Genomic DNA, 19,578 nt, shown 5'->3' with positions numbered 1-19,578 from the left:
AGAGTGGTTTTGTGGTGAAGATGTAAATCCTGGGCCTCATTCCAATTGCTGTTCTGTAGGAAGTGACGTTAATCACTCCATCGGGATAAATAGGAAATTAAATTGTGAAAGGTTTAACATTAAAAAGCTTTAAGTGGGGCTGGAAATGAGATGATTTTTCTTTCTCAGGATAGTGCTTACATGGAACTGAAGCAATTTAAAATACCTCAATTAACTCATTTATGAAAAGCACTGTAAGCATCTATTTTTGTATGGAAATGGACAATATAGGGATAATAATAATCCTTACATTTGATGTAGCATCTCTCATGTCGGGAGGATGTCTCAAAGTGCTTCACAGGATATGCTGTAAAGTATATTGACTGTATATTTTGAGGAGGAATGCAATACCCAATTTGCGGACAGCAGGGCAGAATGAGAAGAACATATGCCATGGGTCCCATTTTTTATGCAAACGGGATCGAGACAGCAAAGGGGGGGAGAGGGAAGGTTGGGGAGTGAAAGGGCAGAACTTACACTGTGGAGGGAAGGAGACCAGGTTTAAGTGGTGATTTGGGGTTTTCTGAATGTAGAATGGAGAGTATAGTTCTTATTGACTTATTGGTTTTACAGGATTTTTGGTTTGAACTTGCCACTTATTTGCTGAAAGACTGCGATTGAGCTGAAGGCTGTGGGTATGATGCTCATCGCACTTCAACCCCAGTGAGTGATGATAATCTATGGAGAAAATTTAATTTAGGTCAGAAGTGCTTTTGCTGGTGGCACACAGACCCCGTATTACAGATCCGAATCAATGCTGTGCACCTATTTAACCACACGTGTCACAGTCCTTTATGCTATAATGTCACAAAAATGAAAACAAATCAAATGCAAACCCATATGTGGAAACATCACTCAGTTTCAGCAAAGTGATGCAGTGTACTATAAAAGGGCTGACCAGAGGTACTGAATTAACCCCTCAGTGAAAGCGTTTATCACATCCTTTTATATGAAAAACGTTAAATAAATGTAAATCGCAGTTGATGAAAAATTGTACTCCGTCGCCAAGACCGTGCAACCTTGAAGTACAATAAGAACAATTTACATTTATATAGTGCCTTTCATATCGGGAGACATCTCAAAGTGCTTCACATTAGACTGTACAGCACGAAAACAGACCACTCAGCCCAACAAGTCCATGCTACATGAGACTCTCCCTTTCCCTTCTAATCTCGCTTACTAGACAAGATGAACTCAAAATCCTGATATGAGGATGAGCAGCAAATTGGCTGCTGCATTCCTCTACAAAATATACAGTCAATACACTTTAAACTCACAACCTTCTGACTCAGAAGGAATAGTGCTCCCAATAGTGTCTGAGCTGGAGATGGGGGTGGGTGGAGCTGAGGAAGGGGAGGAAGGTGATTAAATGTGTGGTTAAAAAAAAAGCTCCCAGCCAAGCTTTTAAGGTGAGGTGGGGAAGGAAAACTGTAAACTGTAGAGTTACGTTTAGCTTCTTATCTATCGATTGGACAGAAAGTTTTAAAACATGTCCGTTTCAAGACCTACCTCTTTGATCACACTTTCAGCCATCTTTCATCTCCCCTCAGCTTCTACCCCCAGCTCAGGTGCCCAGTTAGCATTTAAATGTGTCGGGACATCCTCCCGAAGCTAAATGTAAATTTGTATTGTATTGTCTCAATCCTTAAAACTGTCTGCTCCACCATCGGCGGCCGTACCTTCAGCCACCTTCCCTGCCTCAACCTCTCCGCCTTGCTCCCCCTTTGCCCAACTTCAAATCACACCTAAAGACCTTTCTCTTCAACCATGTCTCAAGTCACCTTCTCTTTCTCCCCGGTTCAGTGCCGAAATCAACCATTGTATGGCACTCCAAGACACAACCCCATTGAAAGGCCATTGTATAAATGCAAGTTACTGTTGATATGTTTTTTTAAAAAAAACTTGAATCAAGTTTAAAACTAAAACTTTTTAAAAAACATACTTTACAGTATAAGCTGCAAAGTTCTTTGGGACATCCTCCCTGATGTGAAAGGTGCTATAGCAAATGTAGGAATTATTTACTATTATGATGATCACAAAGTACTCCCGCGACAGGCTCCATGACTATCACCTCCACACTTGCCCGGCTCCATTGGCTCCCCATGAGGATCAAGTTCAAAATATTCGCCCTCATCCCACTTTCGGCGGTTGGGAACGCAGCTTCTCTGCCCCATCTGGAACTCCATCCCACGCTTCCTTCACCTTGCTCCCTTCCTTACCTCCTTTAAGGGATGCCTCAAGACTTCCTCTTCAACCGAGCATTGGACACCCACCTACCCTCTCTGATCCCAACCCCCACCCGCCTCGCTCAAGTCGAAATCCTTGACTGTACAGCACCTTGGGCCATTCTCCCGATGTTAAAATGTGCTATACAAATGTAATTTTGCATTTTGTATTTATTTTTAATCCGACCCCAGGTGTCAGTGATTCACTCCTCTTTACCAAACGCCATTTCAGAAGTAAAAGTTTCTGGATAAGCAGTGCTCTCAATGACAAGCTATGCGATTTTAGCTGGTTAGACTCCAGCAGTACCCCAACGCACAATCTAAAGCCACGAAGCCTTGTCTCTTGCCAACCTGCGCCTAACACTTTTCCGGAATTAGGTAAGCAGGATGAAGTCCTCCAGGGAAAGAGTGTGCATTTGTTTCCAATATATATCGCTGGAATTTCCACGTGCAAGTGGGATGAATGGAATTCTGAGTTTGGTTTGGATACTCTTCATCATGGTGATGGATTTCCGCAAGTGTCAGACACGTGGCTGACCAAAAAAACAGAAGGCGGGATTCAGAAAACACAGTGCAGCAGCCTCAATTACATTTTATCGGGTCTGTCGCCAACACTAACCATGGCCCCAAAACATTGCCTCAATGTGCAGATTTGGGACATTAAATCAGCACAAGAGCCTTGTACCTTTCCTGAGAGATATCAATTTGCTTAATTATTATACAAACTGCAAACATAGGTAAACCTAATCAAGTTGAAAACTGCAGCATGCTAGTGTCACCTTGTGAAAGACACTTGCTTCACCATTTCACAGGCTCTGAGGACATTTTGTACATTACTCCAATATTAAAGGATAATTCAGAGGAGAAGGGCATATTGTTTCAGTTCGGAATAATAAAACAGCAATTCCACTCCCCCTCCATGCCCCTCCCAGTTCCACATGCTAGAGACAGCTGCTCCAAGTCTTCAAGGGTAGATTGAGATAGCTGGAGTTCAGATTGGTGCTTCATACGAAAGCACCTATGCACATCTGACACAGGCTTGAAACTCAAGAGGTTTGAAAGCCATTCAAACCCTCAGCAAATACTATGGAGTGGAGGGGCACAGGCTGATCTTCCATTCAACCCAATCTCCGTCACTCCTTTGCTCTGGAGAGGCACCTGCCCCTTGAGTGAGTAAAAATTGAAGGGAGAGACAAGTTGCTGCTTCATACCTCTGAGCACTCCTGTAGGAGGTATTCAGCCAATCCATCTGTATGCTGTCAAGAAATGCGTGGCCCAATGTGACCAGCAAGAGGCAAAAGGGGAGAGATTTCCTGCTGGCAATGTTTTGATGACCCATAAACCTCATATAAATCAGTTGGGACCATACATTGAATATGATGCAAAGTATCAGTTATGTACAAGTCAACTTGTACATGCTCCCTCTTGGTGACATCATCCGCAGATATGGGGTCAACTTCCACATGTATGTGGATGACACACAACTCTATCTCTCTGCCTCCATCCTTGACTCCAGGACCACTGCTGTCCTGACAGAATGTCTGTCAGACATCGAGTCCTGGATGAGAGCTAACTTTCTACAGTTGAACATCAACAAGACCGAGGCTTTCCTGATTGTTCCGATCAGCGCCTCCACACCTCAGGTGTTGGCAGCATCCATGGATACACACTCCATCTCACCGAGCCAGTCCGGAAGCTAGGCTTCTTGTTTGACCCTCAACTGTCCTTTCTATTCCACATCTGTGCCATGACCTGCTCTGCCTTCCCCCACGTGCACAGCATCGATCAGCTCCACCACTGCCTCACCCCTCAGGCCGCCGAAACGCTCATCCACACATTCATGACATCTAAGCTCGACTATGCCAACTCCCTGCTTGTCGGCCTTCCCAACTCTTCTCTGCACAAGCTCCAAATCATCCAGAACTCTGCAGCTCGTGTCCTCTCCCACACCAGACATGACCCCACCACCCCACCCTTGCCAGTCTCCACTGGCTCTCCATCCCCCAGAGGATAGAGTTCGAAAATCCTTGCCCTCACCTTCAAGGTCCTCCACGGCCTTGCCCCTCCCTACCTCCATGACTTGCTAACCCCTTATCGAGTATTCTGCTCCCTCCGCTCAGCATGCTCCGGCCTGCTCCCCATTCCCCCGCCCGGCCTGCCACACCATGGATGGTCAGGCCTTCAGCCTCTCTGCCCCCACCCTTTGGAACTCCATCTCACATTCACTTTGCTTCGCTCCTTCCCTTACCTCCTTCAAGGCACGTCTCAAGACCCTCCTCTTCAAACGCGCCTTCAACCACCCTCCTATCCTCCCTTGCCTCCACCCTCCCTTATCCCAAATCCCCTGCCCGGGTCCAAATCCCTGACTGTCCAGTGCCTTGGGACATCCTCATGACGTAAAAGGCACTATACAAATGCAATTTTTTTTATGTGTGAAGCTTATAAATAATAGGAAATTCAACAGGATTTGTGCAGACGTATGACTTAGGCGATTATACGATTTATACAGATCAGACTTATGCAAGTTTTACTGTACTGTGTATAAACTTGTTTCTGTTCATAGATAGATGGCCCATGGAATGCAGTGTTTGAACTGATCATACTGATCAGATAATCCTGTCTTACTGTTAAGCATCTCTCCTCACACTCTCTTCCTATAATAATACTAATCCTTGCATTTAAATAACATCTTATCACTTGCTCAAGATAAAATGCTATATAAATACAAGTCTCAAATGCGCTTCACGGGATGTTACTGTAAAATGTACTAGTGACTATGTATTTGTAGGTGAATGTATTGGCCAATTTGTGCACAGCAATGTCCCGAAAAGAGCTATGAAATGAATGACCACTTATTTTCTTGAGGACTTGACCTCCAGGCCAATAATCCCCAGAAAAAAATTGTCATTCATTTCATGGTTGTTTGTAGGACATTGCTGTGCATAAATTAACTGCCACATACATCTACAAAACGTGCAGTCACACTTTACTGCAAATGCTGTGAAATGCTTTGCAATGCCTCAATGACATAATGAGGTGCTATGTCGAATGTAAGGATTATTATATAAAATGTAAGGATTATTAACATAGCATTTGTACTTGACCATCTTATACTTCCAGAATCAGGTACTTATTATAACAGCATTTATTTCCATCTGTCACTACATGAATTGTGCTTCTGATGGAAATTTAGGATAAATATTGAAAGTTTATTCCCATTTATCAGCAAATCAGTTAAACAGACCAAAAACTCGCATTTGACACAGGCAGAGTTAATGGGGCGCTATGAATTTTTTTTGCATAGGGTTATCAGAACATGAAATATTTTGTCACAAATGGATATGGAAGTTAAAGCCATAACAACATTTAAAAGGTAGTATTTGAAGAGGAACAACATAACAACAATAACGTGCATTTATATAGTGCCCTTCACGCAGGATAGTGTCTCGGAGTGCTGCACAATGGTGAGGTTGGACGCTGAGCAAGGAAGGAGGAGGAAGAGGAGGTGACCATAGGTTCAGTTGAAGAGGTTAGGTTGAAAGGTAGCAATTAAAGATGGATAAAGAGGGGACGAAGTAGAAAGATTGAGGCAGGGAGTTCCAGGGATTAGGGGCATTATGGCTGAAGGCACAGCAGCGAAGGTTAGCTGAGCAAATATAAAAGCAAACAGGAAAAACAGCAGAAAATTGGGATGAGGGTGTTACAACAATAGTAATAGTATAAACAAATATAGTTCCTATAATCATCAGTGCAACTGGGGCTTGACAAAATACCCGGTGAAAAAAAATCAATCTCTTGTAAAATGTAACTCTTTTAGGAAGCACAAATATATTAAGAAAAGTAGCATCATTGATATGTAAAGTAATAATGTTATTGGTCTGGCTGACTCATCACTGAAAACCACTTAGAAACTACCTCTACAGAGTGATTTAACATGTAATAACATAATAATAATGTATTCCTTACATTTTTGTATAGTGCCTTTCATGTCAGGAGGACATCTCAAAGCACTTCACAGGATTTTTACTGTAAAGTGCAATGATTGTATTTTGTAGGCAAACAGTAAGTATAGAGCTAGTCCTAGTTTAGGATTGATGGACCAAAGGAACTCATTCTGTGCCGACATTTCTATAATTCTCAATGAAAAACAAGCAATATATTCAGGCATTCAAACTGCGATGGAAGTGTAGCAATGGTGTCAATTTTGAATTGGAGGCTCAGCTTCCACAGCTGGAATTTTTCTTTGAGTAAAAATTGTTTTGATGTTTTAATTTAGATTCAAACAAGGCCCATTTTGAACTTTATAAAGTTTGACCCAGTATAAACAGATTATAAATAAAGCATGCTGGATGGAAAAATGTGTATGTGTATGTGTGTGGGCAAATAGCTATTTTTAAACTTGGTAATTTTACTATTTTGGTTCAAACAAATTGTTTGAATGCAGCCCAATAGGAAAATAATGCAATAAATCATGGGATCAAAGAATTGGGCTTCCTATCTTTAGACGTACTTATTGCAGTTTGGGGAGGGAGGTAAACATTGATGGTAAAACAAGTGAGATATTTTTCCTTAGTTAGAGATGAGAATAACTGAGTTTATTCTAGTTCCTGTGCGCTGGTAATCTGGGAGTTTCCTGAGTATAACTGGTAGTGTATGTTCTGTATTGTATATACGCATCGCCAAACATTAGCTAAGGCATCCTGTCCCAGGATCCGTTACTGTAAAGCGCTCTGAGACGCCGTCCGGCGTGGAGGGCGCTATATAAATCCAAGTTGTTGTTGTTCAGGACATTATGTTAAGTAAATAGTCTGTGAGTAAAGGGGACTGAACTGCGGTCAAAGTTTGGATCAAAGTGTTAATCATGTAAGTTGTTTTTCATTGAGAGTCTCTGGCAGGGTCAATGTCTCATGGCTTGTTCAACAAGGTAAAGTTCGTCCCTGTAATAACACACTTCTTTTTTAGTGCTGGTTTGGTTATTACGCGGTTGAGGTGTGGGCGGCATTAACTGTGTACACACATGGCTGGGCCATTCGATTCCCGCATGCTGGCCAACTGTTGCGTTAATTTGGCCAACTTCCGGATCATTGGGTCACTGCTGATGTCACCTCCTGCTTGATATAAGTGCGCTTGATATAAGTGCGGGGAATGGTAATGTCAGTATGGAGTAAGTGGTTGGTGGAGGATTCTGCACTGCGTAGGAAAATTGCAGTGATATGCAATGTTGCAAGACTCTCCGTGAGATCACTGGCTCAGGGCAGACCAATATTGCCAGTGGGTTCAGATTTTCTTGCCTAAACAACAGGATTGTGGGCAATTTTCTACATGCAATGGTTTACTGACATCCTCCTTTCCCCCAAAACCCTGGCGCCTACATGACAGTCCAATTCTGTAGCAAGCAGTACAACTGCAAACGGACAGCAAGGCACCCCAAAAAGCAAAGCACCTCAGAGGGCAAAGGAAATCATAGAGAAGCAACTGGTGGAACAACAAGCACTCGAGAGGTGAGGAAGAGAGGGGGCGGGAAATGTGCCAGCACTGTGAGTCATCTCCCTGTTCCTGGTGTTAGTGGAGGTGTGAGGAGCAAAGCGAAATTTACAGCACAGAATAGAACCATTCGGCCCACCGTGTCTTTGCTGGCTCTTTTTAAAGAATAATCTTTTCAGTCCCATTTGATCTATTTCCTATTAGCTCCCAGACGCCATTGACCTCTGCCTCCACCACATGCCTTCTAGCCAGGGAACACATCGACAGGAGTGGCACTCTCTTTCCCTCTCACACAGATGAAGAATGCACCATTGGGAGCTAGGAAGTGAAAACACATAACACTGCGTGAATGGCAGATACATTGTTGGGGATGAATGTATTGTAAATACTTTCCTTTGTCTCTTTTTATTATATTTCTTTCTGACACCAAACAATTGCCCTTTGTCATTTGTCTCTTCTGCGCGTTAGTATTTGTGGCCCAAAAATATTCCTCTGAGGTTCAGGAGGTAATTTCGAGCCCACAGTGGTATTTAACACATGCTAAAGTTTCTGCATGGTAGGGTACACCTGCCTGATATAAGTAATGTGGGGTCAAAAATCTGATGCTTTATAACAGATAATTATCACAGGTACTTCAGCACACGAGGAGTATTGCCGACCGTGAAGCCTCAGAACCATTCTGTGTGAGGACTGATGGCGCGGACTCGACAATTGATGACGTAGCCAAGGACTTTCTTGCTTCTGCGGCTGAGGTTGTAAAGAAACTGAAGCTACAGCCTGTAAGGCACCCATCTCGGAAGCGGGACGCGGTCAGGGTGACAACTTACGACCAAACATGGCATGGACCGGGAAAGTCATCAGAGAAATATAGTGGGATCAATGGGCGTGTCACTCCAAAAGGAAGTGCAATTGAAAAGGACGATCCCAAATTTTTCTTCTGCTGCCTGAAGTCTCCCATCGGCCATGGCCTGAAGCGCCTCTCTGGGCCTGTACCAGTACAGGACTAGTCCAGTATTCTACAACAGATCCATGAGAGTATCCTGAGGGTCTGTAGGGAACATTGCGCGGAGTTGATGTCTGACCCAATCAGCCGTAGCAGAAAACCATCTGTATGGAGGCTGGAAGAGCTAACGGGAGGCTCAGGCCAGATCGATGGATGACCCAATCCATTGGAAGGAGGACTCTGCACTGAGATGCCTTGACAACGGCAAGCCCGCTGGTGCGGACAGCATCATTGCCGAATTCCTAAAAGCTGTTCTGAGGAAGGAGATGAAGAACGGTGGAGATTTTACAGGTCCAAACCAGGAATCCCCAATTAAGCTTGGAGCTGCCCTCCTAGCACTGCTCAGCAGGACTCTCTATAAGACTCGCCCTCGGTCAGTGTTCCAGAGTGCAATTGTGGTGTCAATCTACAAGAAGGGTCACCCTTGTGAAACCGATAACTACAGAGGGATCTCACTGTTTGCAGTGGCTCTTAAAGTGGTGCTTTGAGTAATCACTGCACGGATATCACACGCATTGGAGGCTCGTGATTTGATCAGGAAGGATGAGACTTCCGTTCTCGTGAGGAATACGTGGGACAGGTTGTGGCTCTGTATGGGTCGACAGTGGACTTCCTGAGCCATCCCTCTGCCAATTGTCATCCTTTATGCAATTTAGTGCAATCAGGTACTGTGCAGATTAACAGTTACTGGGACCCTTGAGGTGGAAGTCACTGTTAATCTAAACTCAAAATTTTGCCACACAGCTATCAGGTTTAGTTTAAGACCTGCAGTGTTGAGATAGTTCCTGAACAGAACCTGCAATAACACTACATCATATGGGGATTGACCTTGTAGACTTAAATGCAGAGGAAATGAGGAACCTTAAACCATACGGCTCTTGTCCAAATGAAAATAGAAAGTATGAACTCAGTTCCACCCATAATATTAAACTCTGGCAGGATGGCAAAAGCAAAGCCTCGGGAAATACTAGGGTATAAAGTTTCATAGAATTATATCAAATGAGTTATGCTTGGGCTAAACAAACATTGACCTATCAATGGGTTAGAGAACAAGGTGAATGAGAACTAATCTGAAAACTCTGGGACATTGAAGCATCTCAAATTAACTTTGCAAATAAGTCATGGTATGACTTGCAACATGTAATAGAGCCCTTTATAAACCATCTCCTTTCTTGATTTGAAATGAGAGGATATGGGGTACATATTTTAAAATTAAAAAATGTTTTATATTTTATATTATTTTATAGGGAAGTATTTGCAAAAAGTTCATCCCTCCTAGCTCCACACATAACACACAAAAAGATTGGTCACTCATTCCACGACTGTTTGTGGGACACTGCTATGTACAATTGGCTGCCACGTTATGCTCACAAAATACACAGTCAATCCACTTTAAAATATATTCTGTGAAGGCTTTGAGACGTCTCAATGATGTAATAAGGCGCTAGATCAAATACAAGGATTATTATTTTTTTTCACACTAATAAACTGAAATCTGGTAAAAATCTAAAATCTGTCAGGTCCGTCAGGCACAGTCTGCTGGTCGAGTAATTCTGTGTCTGACTTCCATTCATTGCTGGGCTGATTATTTAAATAGCGGAATAAAGCCAGAGGGTAAGAAGCACAAGTCTAGTTCAGACACTTTGGCTGCACCCGTCACCAAATCATACAGCAGCATCGATACTGGCCTTGGATGGAAACACAACCCAGAACATCTGTCTTACTGAGTACAGAAGAGCAGGAAACAACCTAGGAATCAAAGTTATCATTGAAAAATAGGGATAACTTTAAAAAAAACTCCTTTTTGTGTCTGTAAAGTCAGGTGAATAACATTGTATTTAACAGTGAATGATTGTTTGTGCTGGTCAGTAACAAGGGGACATAAACTCATGTTTGTCATGAAAGGGTTAAGCAGGAGGTTACAAATTTTTCACACAGTGTGTTAATGGAAGACGGAATGCTACAAGTGATGATTGAATCTAAGATCAGAAAACATTTAAAAGGGAATTGGTTAAGTATTTTAGAAAAAAAAGTGTAGAAGGGTGTGGAAAATAATTGAGGCATTTGGGATTAGAGTATTGTGTACAAAGGAACTAACACTGGCATGGACTCAATAGGCCAAATTACCTCCTGTGTTGTAGTTTCTAATGATTCTGTCAATAAGAACAAGTCAAATCAAATGTTTTATACAGGGCTTGACTTCTCCAGTTATCACCCCATCTGCAACCTACTCTCTCTCTCTCTATCTCTCTCTCTCTCCAAGGTGCTGAATGCATTGTGGCCTCCCAGTTTTGCTTCAGACCTTCTTTCCCCATAACTCCCTGCACAAATCCCAACAATCTGATCTGTACCCTGCTCACAACACTGAGTCAGCCCTGGTCAAAGCCACAAACAAGATCCTCTCCCACTGCGATCAGGGCTCTCTGGATCTCCTTGTCCTCCACAATTTCCCTGCCACTTTCTGACACTGTTGACCACTCCATCCTTCTCCACCTTCTCTCCTCTCCGATACCTGTCCCAGCAACTTTAATATATTTTCCTACCCCGCACATTGCATGTGATGTTGCTTAGGAATTTATCCTTTTTCCTCTCCTTTTCCTAGTTTTCATGTTGTCCTCTTGAGCTATCCTGCTCAGTTCCTGCCAGTACCTCCTCACCTCTGATGCTGATCATATTAACCTCCCCAGAGTCTGTGCAGAACCTCAGCATTTTGTTCAACCTTCGAATATCCTTTGAATCTTTCATTCAGCGATTCACTCACAAAATACACAGTCAATTCACTTTACAGTATATTCTGTGATTCTGTGAAGCGCTTTGCAGTCTTGAAGATGTGAAAAGGAGCTATATCAAATGCAAAGATTATTCCTATTATTATTATCCAGGCATTAACCAAGTCCATTTTTTTCCATCACTGTAACATCACTCCCCAATACAGCCAAATCCCTCATGCACACCCTTGTCACCTCCAGACTCAACTTTGTGGAGTCCTGTAGCTCAGTCGTTAGAGCACTCGCTTTGCAAGTGAGAGACCTGAGTTCAATTCCAGGCAGGGCGAAACCTTGGGCAAGTTTCCTTACTCCACACGCCTAATAATAATCCCTCCAAAACCAGAAACAATAATAAATTGGTCATTTTCAATCTATGACTGTTTGTGGGACATTGCTGTGCGCAATTGGCTGCCGCGTTCGCCCACAAATATACAGTCAATTCACTTTACATTGTGTTCTGTGAAGCGCTTTGGGACATCCTCCCGACGTGAAAAGTGCTATATCAAATGCAAGGATTATTATTATTATCCCACACCTCCACAGATCTACCATCCACAACTGAAGAGGGATTGAGGTTTCAGCAGGGATTGCTTCAGAACATTGATGCAAATTTAATTTTCAGGCTACAATATTGCTCTATGTCTTAAAAGATTAGAAGTTCTTACGAATGGGCTACGGCTGAGTAATTTAGATGTTTTAACCGTACTTGTGTGGATTGCCTGATTAGAAAAAGGGGATAAATCTAAAACCTGGCAGTGTGGCTTCTTATGGAATCCTGCATCACAGGAGGAGGCCATTCTTGGCCCATCATGCCTGTGCCAGCTCTTTGAATGAGCTATCCATTTAGTCCCATTCCCCCGCTCTTTCCCCACAGCCCTGCAAATTATTTTTCCGTTTTCAAGTACATATCCAATTCCCTTTTGAAAGTTATTCTTGAGTCTGCTTCTACCATCCTTTCAGACAGTGAATTCCAAATCGTAACAACTCGTTGTGAAAAATAAGTTCTCCTCTCTGTTTTTTGTTACCAATTATTTTGACTCTGTATCCTCTGGTTACCGACCCACCTGCCAGTGGAAACAGTTTCTCCTTATTTACTCTGTCAAAATTTCTCTCAACTTTTTCGGCTCTAAGGAGAACAATCCCAGTTTCTCTAGTCTCTCCACATAACAACAATAACAACAACAAAATTACATTCATAGAGGGTCTTTCACGTCGGGAGGACTTCCCAAGGCGCTGGACAGTCAGGGGTCAGGACCCGAGCATGGGGGGAAGGCAGAGATGTGGGAGGGAGACCGAAGGGGAGGGTCAATCGAAGAGGTGGGTCTTGAGACCGGCCTTGAAGGAGGCAAGGGAGGAAGCGAGGTGAAGGCACTGTGAGATGGAGTTCCAGAGTGTGGGGGCAGAGAGGCTGAAAGCTCGGCCACCGATGGTAGGGCGGGTCATGCGGGAGACATGGAGCAGGCCAGAGCCCGTTGAACGGAGAAAGCGGACAGGTTGGTAGGGAGTCAGCAGGTCAGAGAGGTAAGAGGGGGCAAGGCCATGGATTGCCTTGAAAGTGGGGATGAGGATCTTGAACTCGATCCTCTGGGGGATGGGGAGTCAGTGGAGTCGGGCGAGGGTGGGAGTGATGGGGTCATGGAGCCTGGTGCATGAGAGTACACGAGCTGCAGAGTTTTGGATGATCTGCAGCTTGTGCAGGGAAGAGTTGGGAAGGCCGATGAGGAGGGAGTTCCCGTAATCGAGCCTTGATGTGACAAATGCGTGGTTGAGGGCTTCGGCAGCCTGAGGGGTGAGGCAGTGCGGAGTCTGGCAATGTTGCGGAGGTGGTGGTAGCCAGTGCTGGTCATGGCGCGGATGTGGGGGAGAAAGGACCGTTCAGGGTCAAATAAGACGCCCACGTTCCTGACTGTCTTAGTGAGGTTGAGTGTGCAGCCGTGGAGGCTGATGCTGCCAGCGCCTGAGGTGCAATAACTGAAGATTATGTACCTAAAAGGTAATCACACAAATATCTGGCCTTCTAGTCATCTCTAATAATCACCATTATTTAATCCTGTTTGGCTGTCTTTATAATATTCTCTATTACGGAATCTATTATATGGTCTATCATGCACAGTGTGTAAATGCATGCACATTAAAAGAACAACAGGTATCCTTATAATGACATAATTTACCAATGAAAAGGTTTGAATGTTCGTTACATAATATATAAATCGTATTCAATCCTATTCCTTACATAATTTATGGCATCTGTAATTCCCACACATGTTTACACAAGGCACACTGGATGACTTGCCACACTTGTAAAGTGTAAAAAAAACTCTTTAATACAGATAAACTACAATAATACATAACGTATTAAAGAGTTTTTTTAATCCAGAGATACATCTTTATGTAGCACCCTTCACGCTGGATAACCTCAAAGCCCTGCACATTGAAGTGACTCGAACCACACACCTCGTGAACTGGCCAGCATAAAACACAGTTTCAGTCTCGTCCTTTACTGCTTAAAAATTATTTCAATGGGAAAACGTCCAAAGCACAGAATGTTTACTGGTCAAGTGAAGCAGTTAGTCAGACCTTTTGAAGTGCTGGAAGTCACACCTCGGTCCAACGGCTACTCCTCCACCAACTACAATGACAGCTTTGCTTGAGGTTTTGCGTGAATATTATTTAAACCCTTGCCTCTAGCATAGAAAAGGGCACGCATCCCACAAGCCTTTCTGCATAATAACTTCTGCATCAGATTTTGGATTGAAATCATAAATCTCAGCTCGGGCTCTGCTTCCTAGCAATGACCCGGAATAAATCACATTCTGGAACAAAGAAGGTCACGGGGTGACCTAATAGAGGTCTTTAAAATTATGAGGAGTTTTGATAGAGTCAATAAGTAGAAATCACTTCCACTGGTTGGTGAGTCAGTGACTGCAGGGCATCAATTTAAGGTAGTAAACAAATTAATGGGGAGGTCAGGAGAATTTTCTTTCACACACAGAGTGTTTGGGATATAAATGCCCTGTGGGAGGGGTGGTTGAGGCAGAATCCATATTAACTTTCAAAAGGGAACAAGATCCATATCAAAAAAGGAGTAAATTACAGGGTTATGGGAAAAGGGCAGGTAAATGGGACTGAAAGGATTGCTCTTTAGAAGAAGCAGCACAGATACTGTGGACCGAATGGTTCTATGCTTCAACATCACTGTAACTTAGAGCACTTTTCCAATACAAACTTGTGTGACCCAATTCATGAATCACCCTTGCCCATATCTATCTGTGGTCATTTGTTTCATTGTATTACTTGCAGGTAGATTATTGCTCAAGATCGGTATGACTGGCCACCCTGCATGTATTGGGCTGCCCTGCTCCTCGACGGAGCACTGTTACTGGAAGTTCTGAAGGATGACCGGTACCTTAGCTTTCTCCAGCTGCGCCTGGGCTTGTCGCTCTGCTTCTCTGCGCACAGCCTCTCGGTCTTCCTCCAGAGATACATCTGAATCAGATGGACGGCTGGTGTAGGAGTCCGCCGAACCCTGCAAAGGACCCAGGAGATAAAGAAAATATCAATTAGATTTACTACCATTTCTTTTCGGGTTGGTCGGGTGGCCGACATAAGCGGAAAATCCTTCACCATGCTTAAGAGTACCCAAACCAGACTGAGAATTCCACATAGGTATGTCACCTATGTATGGAAATTTCCCTGTGTCTAGAATGGCATGTACACTCTCTCCTCAGAGGGAAGCACCCTGTTTACCTAAAAACAGAGAGTATTAAGCGCAGGTTGACAAGAGCCAAAATTTGAGGATAAATGCAAGCACTGGGTTACTAACTACTATACCTATTTTTTGGTTAGTAAATCCAGGGCACAATCTGCATTAATCATTTTTAGAAAACTGACAGACTTCCCCTTCCTTTTCTCTTTCCCTCCAGCAATTTTTTTTGTACATTCCACAGGAAATCAATAATAAATGCTCCACAATATAACAAACGTCAAACAATTTGCTGGAACGACAGAGTTCTCATATCTTTCCCTATACCGTACGACTTTCTTTTGTGTTTAGTATTAAGAAAGCCCTCTGTGCCATCAATGTCTTTTTTTTAAAACTATTTTATACATCCAATGAGATGCAGAATCAGAGTTGTATTACAGTCCTAGCTAAACCTGAAGCAACGGTTATTAGGAATAACGGTGATAAAGAATAAATTCAAAGGATAGAAACTAACTGTGTCAAACGCATTGTGAGTCAGAATAGTGAAGAGCACAGCAGCAACACACGTCTCAGTGGAATAGTGCTCCCCTCGCCATTAGTATACTCTCAATTCCCGATACATCTATTAATTTATGCCAACAACTGTTAGATTCAGGCCAAAGCTCCTTCCCTCGCTCCCTCCCTCCCTCCCCATCACCACCACCTACTTTCCTTGCTCATGTCAGTAAAGTTGCCTGCAAATGAAATCAAAGCACTCAAGGTCACTCGGACCAGGGAGGATCCCGGCAAAGTCCTTTCCTTCCTTTAATCAAAACAGTTAACACAAAATGGTTCTAGAAATAAAAGCTGGCTGCACTCTCTTTGCTGTGTGTGTGTATGTATGTGCATGTGTGCTTGTCCCATCAGACTGAAAGTGCTGTGTGACATAGGACGACATGTCCCTCTACCCCGCCACTGCTCATAAAACAAGTGAACAACCGAAAAGCTTTGCTCTTACACAGATATCGGAGTTCTTCAAGCGTCCTCCTTTGGCTCTTTTCAGAAGCCTTATCCAGGTGGCCTTCATTAGCCAGAGAGCTAGGTTTTTGTCCTCAGCTGCTGTTTCCAGCACGGATCCAAACAAAGCATGTGGTCACTGTGCACTGCATAATCAATACTGCTTTAACTCTTAACCCATCACACAGACACGCTCGCATCAGTCTCCTTCACACTCTCCTCTTCTTTCTCATTCCAGTTTAACCAGCAATGAAGAGCTGGTGCCTTACTTGATAAATGAAGGATAAATGTTTTCCATGCTCGGAATCTTCGGGCACTTTCAAACCCCCAGTGCCACAAAGTATCTTAGTTCATTACGCAGCGAGTCAGCAGACAAGGCGGAGGAGAGAGGGAGCGAGAGAAAGAGAGCGGGTCCTGCACACGGGAACCTTGCGAAGTTCAATGTGCAATTTATTTACTGACATTTGCCAGTGCAAAGTTCAATCCATCTCTCTTGCGAGGCAAAGAGGCTGGTCACACTGCTGAGCATGCCCAGTCCGTGCTCTTTACGCAGATGCTCGCATTAGACTGTGATGTTCGCCTTCTGTCAAATTGCCATTTGAAATCTCAAGGGTAAGAGAGTATGAAAATAGCAAGGTCCTTGCAGCACGGGAACATATGCACGCCAACTGGTTGATTTTTGTCACATACCTGTCACCGATTGCATAAACTTTTAGGGTAATTTGTAGCTCAGCAGTCACATGTGTGCAGCATCTCATTTTAATTAACAGCGGCACACGGCAGCAAAATTCAGCCACTGGGAGAACCATGTAAAGAGGACAGGCTCCGACCCATAATGGAAAATTGCTTTATAAAAATAAGAATAACCCTCACACATCATGTAATACCTTTGACGTCAGGAGGACGTCTTAAAGCGTTTCACAGGATACACTGCAAAGTGGAGTGATTTTGTAGATGAATGATTTATCCGGGAGAAGAATAAAATCACAGAATCATAGAATGTTACAGCACAGAAGGAGGCCATTCGGCCTACTGGGCCAAAGCCAGCTCTTTGAAAGAACTATTCAATCAGTCCTCCTCCCCCACTTATTCCCCATTGCCTTGCAAATGTTTGCTTTTCAAGTATCTATCCAATTCCCTTTTGAAAGTTATTATTGAATCTGCTTCCACCACCCTCTCAGGCAGTGTATTCCACATAGTAACAACTTGCTGCGTTGTTTTGCTGATTATATTAAATCTGTGTCCTCTGGTTACCTACCCATATGCCAGTGGAAACAGTTTCTCTTTATTTACTCTTACCAAATCCATCATTATTTTGAACACCTTTATCAAATCTCCCTTTAACCTTCCCTGCTTCTCTAGTCTCTCCACATAACTGAAGTGCTCATCCCTAAATCTCCTTTGCACCCTCTTCAAGAGTGCAGCAAAATATTTTTAAGTTGCATGAAAACAACTGGGATTAGACAATGAGCATAGTAAGCATGAGAGGTCTAAAGACAATATGTAAAAAAATAACAAAATGCAACATATTAAAATTCCTACTGGGTCTTATTTATGTACTGATGTTAATGCACGAGAGTAATAATCCTTGCATCCTTCCTACTTCATAGAAAACATCTCCATGTGCCTCACATGATTCACTGTAAAGCAGAGTGACTGTATTTGTAGGTGAACATGGCAGCCAATTTGCACACAGCAATGTCCTATAAACAGCCACAAACTGAATGACCAATTTGTTATCTTTTCTAGCGGATCGTTGGCTAGGACCCCAGGAGAAACTCTCTTCTCTACCATACATCAGTGGGATAGAAGCAATCTTCTCCTCAATGTGATGCTGTGAAATAGGAACCACATATAGTTATTTAAACTTGCTGTCTCTCAACAACTGCCACTGAATGTTCATTTTACTTCACCTGGATTAGGATCCGACCACAAGTAATTTAATTTACTATCTTCCTTTAAATCCAAGTACCTAATACTGGGAAGTCTAACTACTGTTGTTGTTAACATGCACAAGCTCTACCTTTACATTAGCATTTCTTAACATTGCAGTGCCACAGATTTCTTCCCCTCGGTTTATATATTGAATGGTCTGATCTAGTATTGGTATCTTTTTTTCCTGCCTGCATTGTACATCGTATGAAGGTAACTTCATATGCAGAGGCACTGGGAGGTGCTTGCGATAGTCATTTATACTTTCAATGTGAATAATGGCAAAATAAATGACTCTATCCTGGAGTCCCTCTGACTCCCTCCCCTCTTTTAAGGCATGCAACAAAATGTATCTCTTTGACCACACTTTCAGTTATATTTCCCCTCCCTTCCAGTTCTCGGCTCCAACCACCAGCTCAGGTGCCCAATCAATATTGTCTAGTGCTTTGAGATATTCAAATAATGTGAAAGGCACTAAATAAATGTAAAATGTATTTATAAAAGCTTTGAAATTCATAATGTATAAAATTGATGAATGCAGTCACCTGTAGTTTGGGAGGGAAATATGACCATGAGTATGAATCCTGCTGAGAAATCAGATACCAAGTCAATTGTGACTCCAGGATGAGGGGTAGTGAAACTTAAGAATGTTTATCTGGGGCGAGAGGGTGTTTCCTTTGTTAAATTTATTAATGTTAAAGGATGCATTTCTTAATTCTAAAATTTATCTTATATAAAATTTGAGTGCCTTATTGTACAGATAAGTACTCACATTCTTCAATCCACTTGAATGTTAATCGACAGGCACAGAATCGTGGTCTCCCAGTGGGCACTGCAATAATTTCACATCACCTGCCAATGTGTTTGGTTATTATAGGCTCTCAGGTTATGTTGGCAGTCTGCACCGTGCAGTATAGAGATTTACTGGAATCATGTTAAAATCTAAAATCTTCCCTTTTTGATTTTAAATCTAATCTGTACCATGTTGGTTAGAGCACTTGCCTCTCAAGCGAGAGGACCTGGATTCGATTCCTGGGCAGGGCAAAACTTTTGGCAAGTTTCCTTACTCCACAAGCCTCTGTTTACCTAGCAGTAGGTAGGCATCCGGTTGTTAGTCAATTGATAGATCGTTTTTCTGGGGATAATAATCCCTTCAATCAATAAATAAAAATAATAATTTAGTCATTCAATCCATGACTGTTTGTGGGACACTGCAATTGGCTACTGTGTTTCGCCCACAAGAACAATGAAGAGTTAAGACAGACAACTTTGCCAATAAATGAACTCTATGACAAAAAACCAAATGCCCCAAACAATAATCTGAATGGTTGTAGTGAAGATCAGATTCCATTTTAAACTTGTTTTAGAGCAAACAGCTCCAGTGAATCAGCTAGAACCAGCAGAGACATGATAGACTGGGTGACCTTC

The 19,578-nt window shown here is 42.8% G+C and overlaps 1 protein-coding gene across 4 annotated transcripts in view; it reads right to left on the bottom strand.

Moving 5' to 3' along the window:
- The window catches only part of LOC103176297 (voltage-dependent L-type calcium channel subunit beta-2), a 76,312-nt gene that overhangs the window by 35,125 nt on the left and 21,609 nt on the right, over nt 1-19,578 (bottom strand). For 3 of the 4 annotated variants that reach the window (XM_007889749.1, XM_007889751.1, XM_007889750.2), the window contains exon 2: nt 14,926-15,045. In XM_007889749.1, coding sequence (XP_007887940.1) covers nt 14,926-15,045 — 120 coding nt within the window. Of the gene's footprint in view, nt 1-14,925; nt 15,046-16,219; nt 16,289-19,578 lie in introns of those variants that run through there. The other variant, XM_042346893.1, reaches the window with a different exon arrangement.

The sequence above is a fragment of the Callorhinchus milii genome, unplaced genomic scaffold (assembly GCF_018977255.1).
Source record: "Callorhinchus milii isolate IMCB2004 unplaced genomic scaffold, IMCB_Cmil_1.0 Scaffold2, whole genome shotgun sequence".
NCBI classification, from domain to species: Eukaryota; Metazoa; Chordata; class Chondrichthyes; order Chimaeriformes; family Callorhinchidae; genus Callorhinchus; species Callorhinchus milii.
Note: the sequence above shows the minus strand (reverse complement) of the source record. Positions and strands in the feature narration are given on the sequence as shown.